General features: G+C 41.7%; 1 protein-coding gene across 3 annotated transcripts in view; it reads right to left on the bottom strand.

Annotated features, from left to right (window-relative positions):
• Positions 1–13,754, bottom strand: part of LOC116697403 (A disintegrin and metalloproteinase with thrombospondin motifs 2) — a 105,604-nt gene that overhangs the window by 24,814 nt on the left and 67,036 nt on the right. For all 3 annotated transcript variants that reach the window (XM_032528752.1, XM_032528753.1, XM_032528754.1), the window contains exon 4: positions 2,214–2,419. In XM_032528752.1, the coding sequence (XP_032384643.1) occupies positions 2,214–2,419 (206 nt within the window). The remainder of the gene's footprint in view (positions 1–2,213; positions 2,420–13,754) is intronic.

Raw genomic sequence — 13,754 nt, 5'->3', positions numbered from 1 at the left:
ACACACACACACAAATACACACACACAAATTGTCCACCTTGACTCTAAGCTCACTTTGTGAATTTGTCATTCGGACAGACAGGTCAGAAGTAGAAGTAGAGGAAGATGATGCAGAGAGTAATTACATAACAATTAGTGAAAACAGACCATGAGAAACAAATCATTATAGTTTTACAAAATAACCCTTTTGTGCTTAAAGGTAAGCATTTTATTTAGTCTTTGAAGATGGCTGTACAACACTGACAGCTGTTGCAACAAAAGACAGAACCACTTTTTCTAAGTGTGTTGAGAGCGACGAAAACAAGAATATGCATACAGAAGCCTTTTATATCAGATACTTAATTCAGTCTGAAAGTAAGGAGAAGACTTGTTCAAAGAATTATATATTTTATATTGCTACTTATGGTTTTTATCAACACATTCGAGCAGTCAGATATAGTACATAACTTCCCTTTTTATTGTAGCTGCTTTTAAAAAAAAGACACTTCCTGAATGTAGCGGAGTCTGAACTGTAGCAGACTACAAACAAAAGGCAAAACCAAAAAAAAAGTGGCAACCGGAATATTAACAAGCAACATCAGTAGGCAATAATCGATTATGTCTGTCACTGCTTTGATGCAGAATTGTCCACGTCTGCATCGATGCAATGATTAATTTCAACACCCCTAGAAGACAGCGGAAGCAGTAAAATACTGAAGAGGAGACAACATGCCATAAATTTGACGTGGTTTTGTTTTAAAGTGTCAAAGTATTCCCATCTTTCTGGGTGGTTAAGCAGCCACACTATTACAATAACAAAAAACCTGCCTAGATATGAATAACTTTAGAGTGCATCTTTACTGTATATTGTTAAATCTCTCTACAAAATTCCCTCCTCTAAATTTAACTTGCATGTCTTACTATAAACCTGTGTTATCACTCACATTATACTTAAAAAAATTCTTATTTTTAACATCTTTGAGGATTAGTTGCCCTAAACTACCCAAGTCAGGGAGTAACAATGCAAAAGAGCTTAGCGTGGAGCGACTCAGTGCTGCTGAGAGACTGGGAGAGTGAGAAAAAGATATAAAACAGAGAGATGGGAAGAGACAGAGAGAAAGAGAAAGAGAGGGAGGGGAGGGAGGGAGGGAGGGAGGGAGAGCGCACCCATCCTAAAGTGAGCAAAGCAAACTTTCAAGATGAAAGTCGCCCAGATGCCACGCGTGGGAGGCAGCCCTTATTTATTTATTTCTGTTTATCTGGCTGTCAGTAATTTATTCCGAATGCGCTGTTTAAAATACTCATTCTCCCTCTGTCTCTCCATCTCTTCCCCACAGATTAGAGGGGGGCTGCGACAGAGCTGCATATTCCCTTCTCATATACTGTCTAACAAATATCTAAAAGGGGAGGCAGAGAGCACAGCGGATCTTGTTCTTTCTCAAGCGCTGAGCTGAGACAAAGAGGTGTGGTAGGATTTGTTGCTGTATGCTTGCACCTGCTTAACAGTCGGAGATTGGTTCCTTGCGCAGTGGGTCGCAATACAAGCGAAAGCTAACAGGAGAACGCACACAAACAGACACGCACACACGCGTACAAATGCGTGCAAACAGCACTCTCACCACAGGTTTAATTTGCAAAGATTAAAGTCTGCAGTGTGTTCAGTCTCCCACCAACTCACAAGCGCATATACACACAGACACACACACCTGGGAGTTTGAGTGCTTGGCTAAGTGTTGTTGTGGCCTGGGGCATACAGCCTGCTGTTTCTGCATCTCACACACACACACACACACACACACACACACACACACACACACACACACACACACACACACACACACACACACACACACACACACACACACACACACACACACACAAACAAATGAAGTCTCATCATATTCAGATAAAGAAGAAAGGATTACGCATGCCGGATTGCTGGATGAGAACCTGTAGGAAGGGAATTGAATCCTCGTTCATTCAGTGTGTTACCCTCTTTCTTTGACCTCTCTGTGACTTACTTCCCATATTACTCAAATGGAACTGTTGTGCTGTGTATGATGTGATACCTGAGATCCCAGGCTCTGAAAATAACTTTCAGTGTCAGCAGTTTGCACAACAGGTGCCAAATTCCATGTTACAATCTTTTAATTGACATACAGTATATTTATAGACTCCCCTGTCTGTTTGTTTGAGTTATTGTGTGTTTCTAACAGTATGCCACCAACACTTACAATGTTCATGAGTGTGAGCAGGTACATTTGCACATGCTCCTTCCCGTGAAACTGGACCACCGAGTCGTCGACGCCCAGCAGCACCTCGATGTTGTAGGCCCTTTCCGGGCTCTGTCTGCGCATTCGCCCGGCTCGCGTGTGGTTGATACTCTGCTCCACGCCGCGGTACAGAGACTCCAGGTCCATGAGACCACCTAGATCAGCACCTGAAGATAAAAAAATGACAGCGTTATTCGAGTTATTAAAATAGGTACATGAACTGTGTTTAGCGTGTGTGCAGGTTTTTTTTTCTGCTTTGAGAAAGAGGTTTTAGTCAGCCCCAAAGGAAAATTACCAGCACCAAAATGACAAGAATTGAGATAACAAATAGCAAGTCAAATTTAAAAACCATTGAACAAGCAGAACATAAACTTGAATATGAGGCTGTACCGGACACTCCCAGAGATTTACTTAAATAGTAAAATTGCTTTTTTAACTAGTTTTCTTAATTGGGGTTATACTTACCCAAGCATAATATTCATTTTGATTTCTTAAATTATCAGAAATAAAATTAGGTAACACAGACTCATTGCCTTTACTGTAAGCAAAACGATCATGCAAAAACCCTGGTGTGTGTGTGTGTGTGTGTGTGTGTGTGTGTGTGTGCGCGCGCGCTTCACATCCAGCACACGTGTACTTATTTGAGCATTTGCATGGGGTTGTTGGGCTGCCGTTCTTGGCCACAATCACAGTGGTGGAGCGCTGCTTTGCTACCTTGTGGATCTTACAGTAAACCAGAATCTTGATGAGACTAGGAGTGAAGAAGGACACCAGGCAAGAAGAGAGGATGTACTTCTTTTGTTTGCCTTCCAAGACACCAGTTGACAGAATCTTGCATGTGTATCCTTCGTAACTGGTGGTAACGGTGCAGCCATCCTACACAGATCCTCTCTTAATCAACCAAATATTTCTACTCCCATCTGAATAAAAGCAGCAGATGGTGCTTGCTAAACACATGGATTAAGACAGCTCCCTCACACAGGGGCTGCCCACCCTGCTCTTTTCTTGGCTTGCTACTGTACATGCTGTAAAAGAAATTCAAATTACACAAGAAACTCAATTTGAGGTTTTTCCATCAGAAAGTGTGCAACCTACTGCAGCCCCGATTTGTTCAGATCCCTAATTACTTGGTTTTTGCCTACACAGGTTTAGTAGACAGTGTGTTGTTATGTTGTTAGGGGCATTTTGGATAAACTGTTGTTCCAACCCCTAAATGACTGGATTCAGTTTTAAGTGTTTAGTCTAGTTTCTTTTTTAAACTTATACATCAGGCAAAGAGTTGCAGTCAGTGAGGATACAGAAGATAAATTGTCCCGTGTCTGGAGCCAAGGCCACCCTTCCCTCCCTCACCAATCCTCCATCTCTCTCATCCTGCTGGTATGTAGACACAGCATGGCCTTGCTTGTATGGAAGCCATGGAAGGCCAAGTCATGCAATCTTGAACATGCAGTCTCAGTGGATTCAACAAAGCGCTATCCTCCCTGACTCCAGCCAAGGCCTCCCACTGCCAAGGATAACACACAACACAGCTCATGGAGCGGTGTGTGTGTGTGTGTGTGTTTGAGTGTGTATGCAGGTGCTTGTGTGTGGGCACTGTTTGGACAAACATGTCTAATTGGGACACAAATCAATGTTTCAACAGGAGATTTAACTAATCTGAAGACATAACTGTAAAATTTATTTTTGACTGTGGACCATTGTTAACGGGCATGAGGGGAAAGTTGGAGCTCCAGGGTTTTGACACATACACTTAGAACAAGTGTTGAGTGGAGGGAAAAGAAACAAGATGCAAGAGGAAGATATAGGGACGAGGAGGGTAGAGGAAGAGAGATCTGCCACCTTGTCTCCCAATCAGCAAGGGGCATCCCACTCCCTCTTATGCAACGTTTCCAAGGCAACGGGCTCATGGGTAAAACAACGACCGCGTGGCTAATATTGGCTCCTGAGTCTTTCGCAGAATGAATGTGGAAGTCTGAATATGATCCCATATCTGCCCACATTCCAGTGAGTGACAGAATACCCACACATAAAAAGAGAGAGGAAGGAGAAGAGGGGGGGATTAATATAGAGAAAATCAAGAGACTATAAGAAAGCAGAATGCCAAGATTTTTGCAGCACATATTTTGTTTTAATAGCTCATCTCTCTCTCTTTCTCTCTCTCAACTTTTATTCTCCTTATTAGCAGACAAGGCTGGATTTAAGTGTACTTCACAACAACCCTTGGCTCTTCCTAGTTATAGCTGCCTTTAACGAGTCTGATGTCATTACCACACCATCTGCTTTTAAAGACAGGTCCAGATATTTTTACCTTTTGCTTATGTAATGTTGAAAGACAAAACCAAGAAAACAGAAACAAACTATTGTTTTTCTTACTTTACACTCTGCCGCTTTGCAAAATTGCAGTGCCTTGAAAACTGCGAATGAGACAATGCAGGGAAATTGCATAACACGGGGCCACGCTGTATGGTAAGTGGAAGGAATATGGTAGAGGTAACTCAATGTGACAATGGCAGAGTGAAAAACAAGAAGTGGCTGAACCAAAGGTCGAAAGGTGCTTGACCGGGTGGCACTCTAACTATTTAAACCTCTCTGTTTTCATAGAACCTCTGTCTTTGCTTGCACTTGCTCGAACACTATGTTTTCCTCGCTTCAGATGTTTTGGAGCGAGTTCCTTTGAGCGAACTGCGGAGGAATTGGTGCAAGAGAGATTGAGAGAGGCGGTAAGGGAGGTGAAAGGTAGAGCTGAGGGGTGTGATGGATGAGAAAGAGAGATGAGAAGAGACCAGAAGGACCTTGGGTGTTTTGAGTTCCGCTTCAAGCTCCTGGAGTGATGGAGAATATTGCTCTCTTGTAGAACATCCGTGGCTGTCTGTGTGACTGCGGGTGAAGCATCAGGGCGTGTTGCGTATTTCCTGCAGCAATAGCTTACAATAGCCCCTGAAACCTAACTGTTATCTTTCTCAACCCATAGAGGATTTTTCTTGTCTCTCCATCTCTCACAAACACACACACACAAACACACACACACACACACACACACACACCTCTTTCTACGCGAAACTCTTTTTCCTGTCCTTGCATTTTCTCACTCCTGCCTGTATCTCCATGTACCCCGCCCCCCTCCACCTCCATCATCACACACAAACACGCCACCCTACATGCTCACCTCCTCACAGACACCACCCTCTCTCTCCCCCAGTATTCTCATTCAGGCGGGGTGTAGAGCACGGCCTTATTAGGAGACAAAGGTTCTTTGTCTTTCAACCTTTGCAAAATGTCAAGAATGTCTGGTTGCCCACTGAATAGCAGGTGGGGAGAGAGGGGGGTCGAGAGAGTAAGGCGAGACTCCGAGCCACAACAGGAGAGAGGGAGAATGGTGATGATAATTCAGGTCAAGCCACATCATACTATTGAGCAGCGCTCTTTGGTTTAAGGTGACTGCTTGGCAGTCAGGTGTGGCACATGGTTCTGCTCCGCATTCAGGAGCTCTACTGTATGATAATTGGCTTTCACCTTAAGATGGTCACTCTGGTCGAGGTAGGTGTGCACCAGAGTGTCTGTGTGGGCAAACATCAAAGACACTCCAACACAACAAAATCACTGCCACGTATTTGTTACAGAGAGCCTCATGAATGGTGCAGATTTATGCAGCAAAGTAGACTCAGTAACTACAGTATTAATAGAGGAATGACAATATAGGGAATTACAGTATGCAGCATTGTATTGTAAACACACACACACACACACACACACATACATACACACACACACACACACACACAACAAGTAACAAATAGCAAAAACAAAGTATTTCTGTCCCTTTACGTATGTATACGTGCATACCCGACATGTACCCCAGACATGTATAGTCTATGGTCTATACTATATTATATATAATCTCACAGTTTATGGTAGAGTCATGCAGGACTTAAACACAATCAAGTCCTAGAAAATAAAGCAGATGTTAATTTGAGTGGATAAGTGTGGTTAAGGCTGCTAAATTCCTTATGTGACTTAATTTGTATATGGGGAGTCTTAGAGGAAAAAGTCCTGGCTTTAATTATTTCATATGTTGGTTAAAGTTATGTGCTATAAATATATTTGAGAAATCAGATTTTTTTTCAGTTCTTACAGTGAAAAGTTGCCTAACATTCTAAGTGTTGTTTTAATAACATGAACATTATTTATTATTAGGTGACTTTGAGTGTATCTGCCTACACACAGTCTTACCTCAGGACTGATGATTCAAAATCTAGTGTTGTGTAGTTTGGTCATTTTTGTAGCACATATGAGTGGCAGCAGGCCTGCGGGGGACACGGCACACTCATTAGTGCTTACCTGAGTTCAAGGCTGTCTGTCCAACTAGAGGCATAGTTATCCACACACGTGAACTAATTTACTTACAGACACGTCTTGGTCACATAGCTCAGGGCATGGACATTTAGTCTCCCAGGTGACAGCTTTATGAGTTGTCATGGTGATGAGTGGCTTGGACAGCGGCCCGTTTACGCCGCTGCTTGCATCTGGACAGGTAGCAACATGCCATGCAGTCCCACACAATGTTCCCATAGTGAATGCTCATTATTTCTAACCTCCCATATGACAGCTGTAAAGGCTGCGGAGTGTAGAACACACAGTGAACTAAGCTTTCCATAATCATACTGCCGTTAATTATTTAGATTGGCAATCAGCAATCTAATTTTACATGGACAGCTCCCTAAAGAACAACATTATTATTCATACATCAAGCACTGAACTTTGCCCATTTATTAATAACTGCTTTAGGTTAGGGCTGTTTATTTTTAACCAAGATTCCTATAATGCTGACAAGATGTTTTAACTGGTCGAGCCTTGAGTTTCACGTCCAAAGATCCATAATATTCAGGCAGATGCATCATTTCTATCTGTGCTCCCTGAAGTGGAGCAGAGGACCATTTTTAATATTGCATGAAGCAGCCTTCATAATCAGCAGGCGAGAGAGCCACCTATCCTCACCGCTGTGCGGTCTGTCTGTGTGGATTTCTGGTGGTTCATGAGTCAAGACAACCTTCAGCTCTCCCTTCTTACATAATTGTCTCTCTGTCAAAAACACACAGGGCTGTTGGCTGCTGGGTGTGTGTATGTGTGTGTGTGTGTGTGTGTGTGCACGCTGTGGTGCACACCGATTCCCCGTGTCCTGCTGTACCACCGTTTCACTAGCCAATTTTTTCATAAAGTCTATATGCAGAGTCAACTACATATTCATAATGATAAGCTACCAAATTAAATACGCTTTGAAACTGAAAAAAAATCACTCATGATGGCACATGTTCTCCCAAATGAGCCTAAATTGAACGGCAATATTTCTTTCAAGCTTTAAGGAGCCTTGTGAGTGCCTCTTGTCATATCAATAATTACAGCAAAGAAGACCAGCCCATGTAAAAGTCGCAAACACTGTAATCCAATCATGCCATCCACAGAGGCAATATTGCTGGCAACGATCAATCATGTCCCAAAACACACTCTCTCTCTCTCTTCGTTCTGTGGTTGGATCGACGAAGCTCGATGTAAACTGGAGAGCCTTAGTGTCCAATAAGACAGCAAATCCAGGCTGATATAAGGCTTACTGCTGGTCTCATCCAGTCTGAAACTGACCTGTCTGACGGCATGTCTGCCTGTCCTTTCCTTTGTCTGTCTATATCTGCCTCACAGAGCCAGACATTTATAAAGGTCTCTTATAAAAATCAAAAAGTATGAAAACAACTCCAGCCATGAAAGGGCAGCCAAGATAAACACAAAACAGCACCAGTATGCAGACAAGGCACATTCTTCGTCTACATATCTTACTACTGTCATATCAAGCTCCACTGCCTGTCTACTTTGAGGCAACTATGGATCAATCTTACTGGGAAACGGTGGGTGCATCCACAGGAAGATAAAGAGAGAGAGGCTGACAGCGAGGTGCAAGGTCCGGATCCCAGACAATCTATAAATCTCTGAGAGACAGCTTCCCGCTGGCTTGAAGGGTTTGTGGCCCCCTTGCCACCTCTCCCCCCCAACCCTGCAACCCTTCCCTGCCTGTCACCTCATCCTCTAATCTTATATATCAACCCTGTTCATATACAACTAATACATCTGTAGGGAATGTGATGCTGCCTGGATTAGGTTTTCATTAACATAAAGAGGACATGTTTATATTGAACTAAATGTTCTCTGGCAGCATATCTTTATTTTTCCTGACAATATTGGCTCATGCTACCAAAGCATGATGGACGTTTTTATGGTTATGTTAGGGTAACTCAAAAGATTGTGAACCCAAGGCTTTTTTCTCTTGATTTTAACTCCCTTCATTCACAGGCTTTTGGCAGATCAATTTGTCTGAGTGGTACAATATGTATTCTAGGACAGCTTTTATTAATAAAAGGAGGACACGCTTACATTTTAAATATTTAACCAATGCGATTATTGATTTGGGCCAGAAAGATCAAGAACAGCGTTCCGGCACCTTTGATTAATAAGTAAATTAATCTGATGGGCAGTTTTATACATCATTGTCAATTTAATTTTGCAGCAGCCCACTGCTGTGAACTGCAGCAATCAGAGCAACATTAGCATTCATTTGAAGAGGTCCAATGGTCACTCTCCTCTTAGATCAGTTCTGCTCGTTGGCTCTGCTAAATGTTCCACAACTGTATGTTCACCAGCTAGTCTCTAACTTTGTTTGTCTGCTGAGGAGAGTGAAGAGCCAAAAACAAATATTACAACTCTTTGTTTACTGCTCTGCGTTTCTCCTGTCCTCATTTCTTCTCCCATCATTCATCTCCCATAGCCCCAGGAAATGTCCTGTCCTGTCCTGTCCTGACTGTGAAGTACTCAAAGAACAGCCAATGCCAGCCACTTGAGACACCCAGCACCACAGTTATTATGACAGGCCAGTCAGCCAAACATCTGTCAACCTGAGCACTGTAGAAAAGGAGGGAGTGGAGGAGGCGGTGTAGGAGGAGAGGAGGAGGGGAAGCAGAGAAGAAAAAAAGTGGAGAAGGAGAAACATGATAGAGATAATGAGATAAAACATGAGGTGTGAAAGGGGAGAGATAATAATAAGAAGGTTGAATTGGGCTTCAAACCGTCCTGACTACTGAGAGAAAACTCCTGACTGTACATTATTATTTATTTATTTTTAAAACTAAACTAAGTTGAAAAGCCAAATACAAAAGCTTGCGTTACAAAATATTTTTGAGATCTATTTAAAGCATTTTGCATTATTCCCTTTTAATGTTGCAGTTCTACATTAGAGGGCAGTACCTAGATTCAGGCAGCTCGTGGAGTCTGCTGGTTTGTAAATGTTTTCTAAAACAGACAACTGACAATCAAAAAGACTATTAACACACTGTAAATAGACTCGTTTCATGTCAAAATATACTTGGACAAAGTGCAAAAGGCAGCACCTTGGTGTTAATGCTTCAAACTGCCAATCGGCAGAAAAACAACGCTCATGTCTACTGCATTTGGCCCTTAAGTTGCTCTTTTTGTCTACATCACTACATTGCATCCCTTTTTGTCACATTTTCTGAAGAGGTCGTTCCAAGTGTCATGTTAACACCTGGGTGATTTGACAAGAGGCCACAGGTGGACCAGTAAATACTTTTCCCACAGGCAAAGCAGGTGGGAACAGCCAAATAAACAAAAGCTACCACAACAGATGAGCTACCTGTGTAAATGGCCAACGTACTCTAAATACCAAATGACCAAACAGGTTACAGGTGTCTCAGTCAATAAGTCTGATGACCACTGGCCAACTATCCCTCTCGTTACATTCCTCTCCTTTCCTGCTTCCTTCATTTCCTCTTTTATTCATTAAATGTACCTTTTGAAAGGGTAGATGTGGAGTAAGAGTGGGCGGGAGAAAGAGAGTCTATCTAAAGGTGTAAGACAATATGTATGCAAATGTACTCACCAAGCAGCTCACCAGCAGAGCCGAGCATGCCTGCCAAAGGGCGGCGGGATGAGGATTTATCATGCAATATTACCTCATCATAAATGATAATGGTAAACATGTAAGCCAGGCTGTAGCATAGTTATAGACCATCTCTAACCCAGCTACATAAGGAGGGTTGTAAATCAGCAGATACATCATTACAATGTTTTAAACAATTAAGGCGTGGAGTACTTGAATACACCACTTGGACACAGGGAGGAAAATAAAAAAAATAAAAGTATTTTGGCGTTTAAAAACTGGCATGCTATAACAGCAAGAGTTATTACTGCCACGTCAGCCCACAAACACACACACAGAGTTCTTTTCAATTGCACAGTGCTCAAGCCAGACGGGAGAGAATTAATAAGGCACTACAGTGTATCAGTGTTACTAAATTGGCAGTGTTTCATAACAAAATCTTTCAGAGCAGTTATCAATTAGAAACAATTAAAAGAGCCATTCATCATTCTTACAAAGCTGGCTCCGAACAGGGAGCAACGCTGACAGAGACGTTGACAAAATGTAATCAAAAACCATATCTCTTTTTAACAGAGGCTAATGTTGAAAGAGCTCAGGTATGTTTATGTAAAAATCACACGTCCATCTTGCTCCTTTGGATAGGAACACTGTATGTGTATTAAACATGGCCACTAAAGTGAAATCTGTGAAGAAAACGTGACAACAGGGGAGGAAAACTCAATAGGAACAGGTTTAAAGTCAAGCTGCAAAGACACTTCAAAAGCCGCTAGAAACATTACACACAAACATGTCCATCCCCAGGCCCTTGGCACTTGCCGCGGAAGCCCTGCGCTGGTCTATCTGTGTGCACTCTATTGATTGACATACAGTTTCCTGCATCGCATATTGCCCGGAAAACCCTCGCAAAGGCTTCCCATATTAATGTTCAGATTATCACTGCTTTGTTGGTAAACAAGAGAGATAGGATCTTAATGCAAAGATGCACTGGGGGAAAGTATCCCATACACAACTACATCTCTATCCAACTTTCCCAGCTCTTAGTCCCACAAAGGCGATCGTGATGGCACTGCATAAGGCTACTAACCCCCCCCCCACACACACACACACACACACACACACACCTCCCAGGCATATGGCTAATCAATGCAGTCTCTTCCGTGCTAAGGTAACTGTATACCCTAGTAGGGGAGCTTCCAGTGTGGCCTTCCCGTCTCTCTATCCTAATGAAGCTCCCAGGTAATCAAATCACTGCACACACAGGCAGATGGCCAATAAGGGAAAAACCACTGGGGCTCTTTGATGGGATCACAACAAAGTTTTTGAACTTACTGATGAGTGATTTTTCCTCTCTCTGCATGTATTTAGCGGAACCAAAACTGACTTCAACGTGAGGCTACATGAGTTTAAAATGTGTCATTTTATTTATGTGTGTCCTTCACAGCACTATCATAATCATTCCTGCAGATGAAGATGCATTTTCATTTGCTGAACTGGACTCATTTGCTTGGGAACCATTGACAATACTAGGTGAGTGGCAGCTAAACTACTTTCACGGCTTGGATTGGCATGAAAGTCTCCTGGTTGAATCACTCCTACACCAGGTTAACAGCTGTACTGAAAAGAATCTGGATCTGGATAGACAGTCAAAGAAAAAATGTACACATAAAAACTTCAGAGTGTTACGTAAATGTTAAGCCAAAGGATGTTAAATAACTGACATTTTTTGAATTTGCTACAGCTCTGATTTACACCTCTAACCAATATGGTCTAAACAGAGGGTAACAATGTAATTTCTCTGAAACAATTAACATATTCATAACAATTCCTAAGCTTACAGTCACAGTAAAACAACATATAGAACTTTTATAGTTTCTATAATGTGACATTTTTAGAGACAACAAACACATCCTATTATATTACTCTACAAGTTTAACATTTTACAGGAAAAAGAGGTTTTGGAGGGGGTTTTGATGCCCCAAAATGTTAAGACACACTTTTATTCTCTGGATTATAATTGTGTTTTGCCTGTTTTTATCTGATTCCCTGTGGTTTAAATTGTGTTTAAACTTGTTTCTGAGTGCCATGTAAGTAAAATACACTTGAAAGTGAAATTATCCAGGAAATCTTTGTGCTGCTGTGGGGAAGATTTGAAAGTAAACTATCAAAAGCAAATTTACAGTGTGGATGTATAAGGGAAACCTGTGGCTCCTTCCACTTTGCCACTCAATAAACATAATGTAACATGGCAGAATGCCATTATGGAGCAATAAGAGAAAGGTTATGTGGGTGTGTTATGGGCAGTGTCCACAATATTAAACTTAAAACACAGTATATTAAATAAAAGCCTAACCACTTCCTTTAGTATAACCTCAACATCTGGAATGGTGCAGTGACCGACGTCATTTCCCAAAGTTTTGGAAAAAACTTAAAACTGCATAATGATTGACGATTATCATGCTGGGCCATGGAGGATTGTGGGGGATAACATATTTGATTCTGTAACTATTTTGTATGGCTAGATTTTTCAGCTGACATTCTTTCTTAGTAAACTATGATCTGATTTTTGTTGGGATAAGACTCATAGCAATAATCCCCTCCATGTTATAGGATTTACCATTAACTAATAATCTTTCAATCAATATGTTAAAAATGAAAACCTTTTATTTAGGGGCAACTGTGGGCAGCTATACATACGACCGGCTCAGGGGGACAAAACAGACTGCTGTCCTCCATATCCTCCAGCTCAATTTAATAAAGAGAGGTTATATAAAGCCAAAGGAATATTTTCCCTGCTCTCCCAATCTAGGAACTGGCAGTAAGACCTGTCTCATTCGCCTCGCTCTGCAGAGCAAGTAATACCCACTAATCCCAGACACAGAAAAAGAATATGGGGACGAGATAGAGAAAGAAAGAAAGAAAGAAAGAAAGAAAGAAAGAAAGAATGAAATAGACAAAAAGGGCCAGAGCTCATGTCATTATTTACAGGTTTTATGCTTAGTCCTTACTATTTACACCTTCACCTAGGGCTGGGCAATAGAGAGAAAATCAGATATCACAATATTCTTGACCAAATACCTCAATATTGATATTGCGGCGATATTCTAGGGTTGACAATTGTTGCTTTAACAAAATATCTTCACACTAAATTTTTAAATAAATATTCATCGGTAATGTGGACATAATTGACATAAAGTGGAGAAAAGGCAGTCTCGTAAGTTCAGAAAAGTAAATCACTTTAGTGTAACGCAGCTTTTAAAACCAGTAAAAAACACTTATGTCATACCACAATATTGATATTATATTGATATACTGTATTTCCCAGCCCTACCCTCACCCCATCATGTTGGTCTGTGGGTGTGAGAAAAATTGTGTGTATTACATCTATGTGTGTTCATGTGTGTGTGCTGTCACCAGAGCATGCCAAGTGTGGAGGACTAGACACAGACCAAAGAGTCACAATCCCCAACAGTGTTCATTTAGAAGGGATCACACTGGCACACGCACACACTGGCACATGCACACACGCACACACACACGCACGCACGCACACACACACGCACACACAC

This window comes from Etheostoma spectabile, chromosome 10, assembly GCF_008692095.1.
Source record: "Etheostoma spectabile isolate EspeVRDwgs_2016 chromosome 10, UIUC_Espe_1.0, whole genome shotgun sequence".
NCBI classification, from domain to species: domain Eukaryota; kingdom Metazoa; phylum Chordata; class Actinopteri; order Perciformes; family Percidae; genus Etheostoma; species Etheostoma spectabile.
Note: the sequence above shows the minus strand (reverse complement) of the source record. Positions and strands in the feature narration are given on the sequence as shown.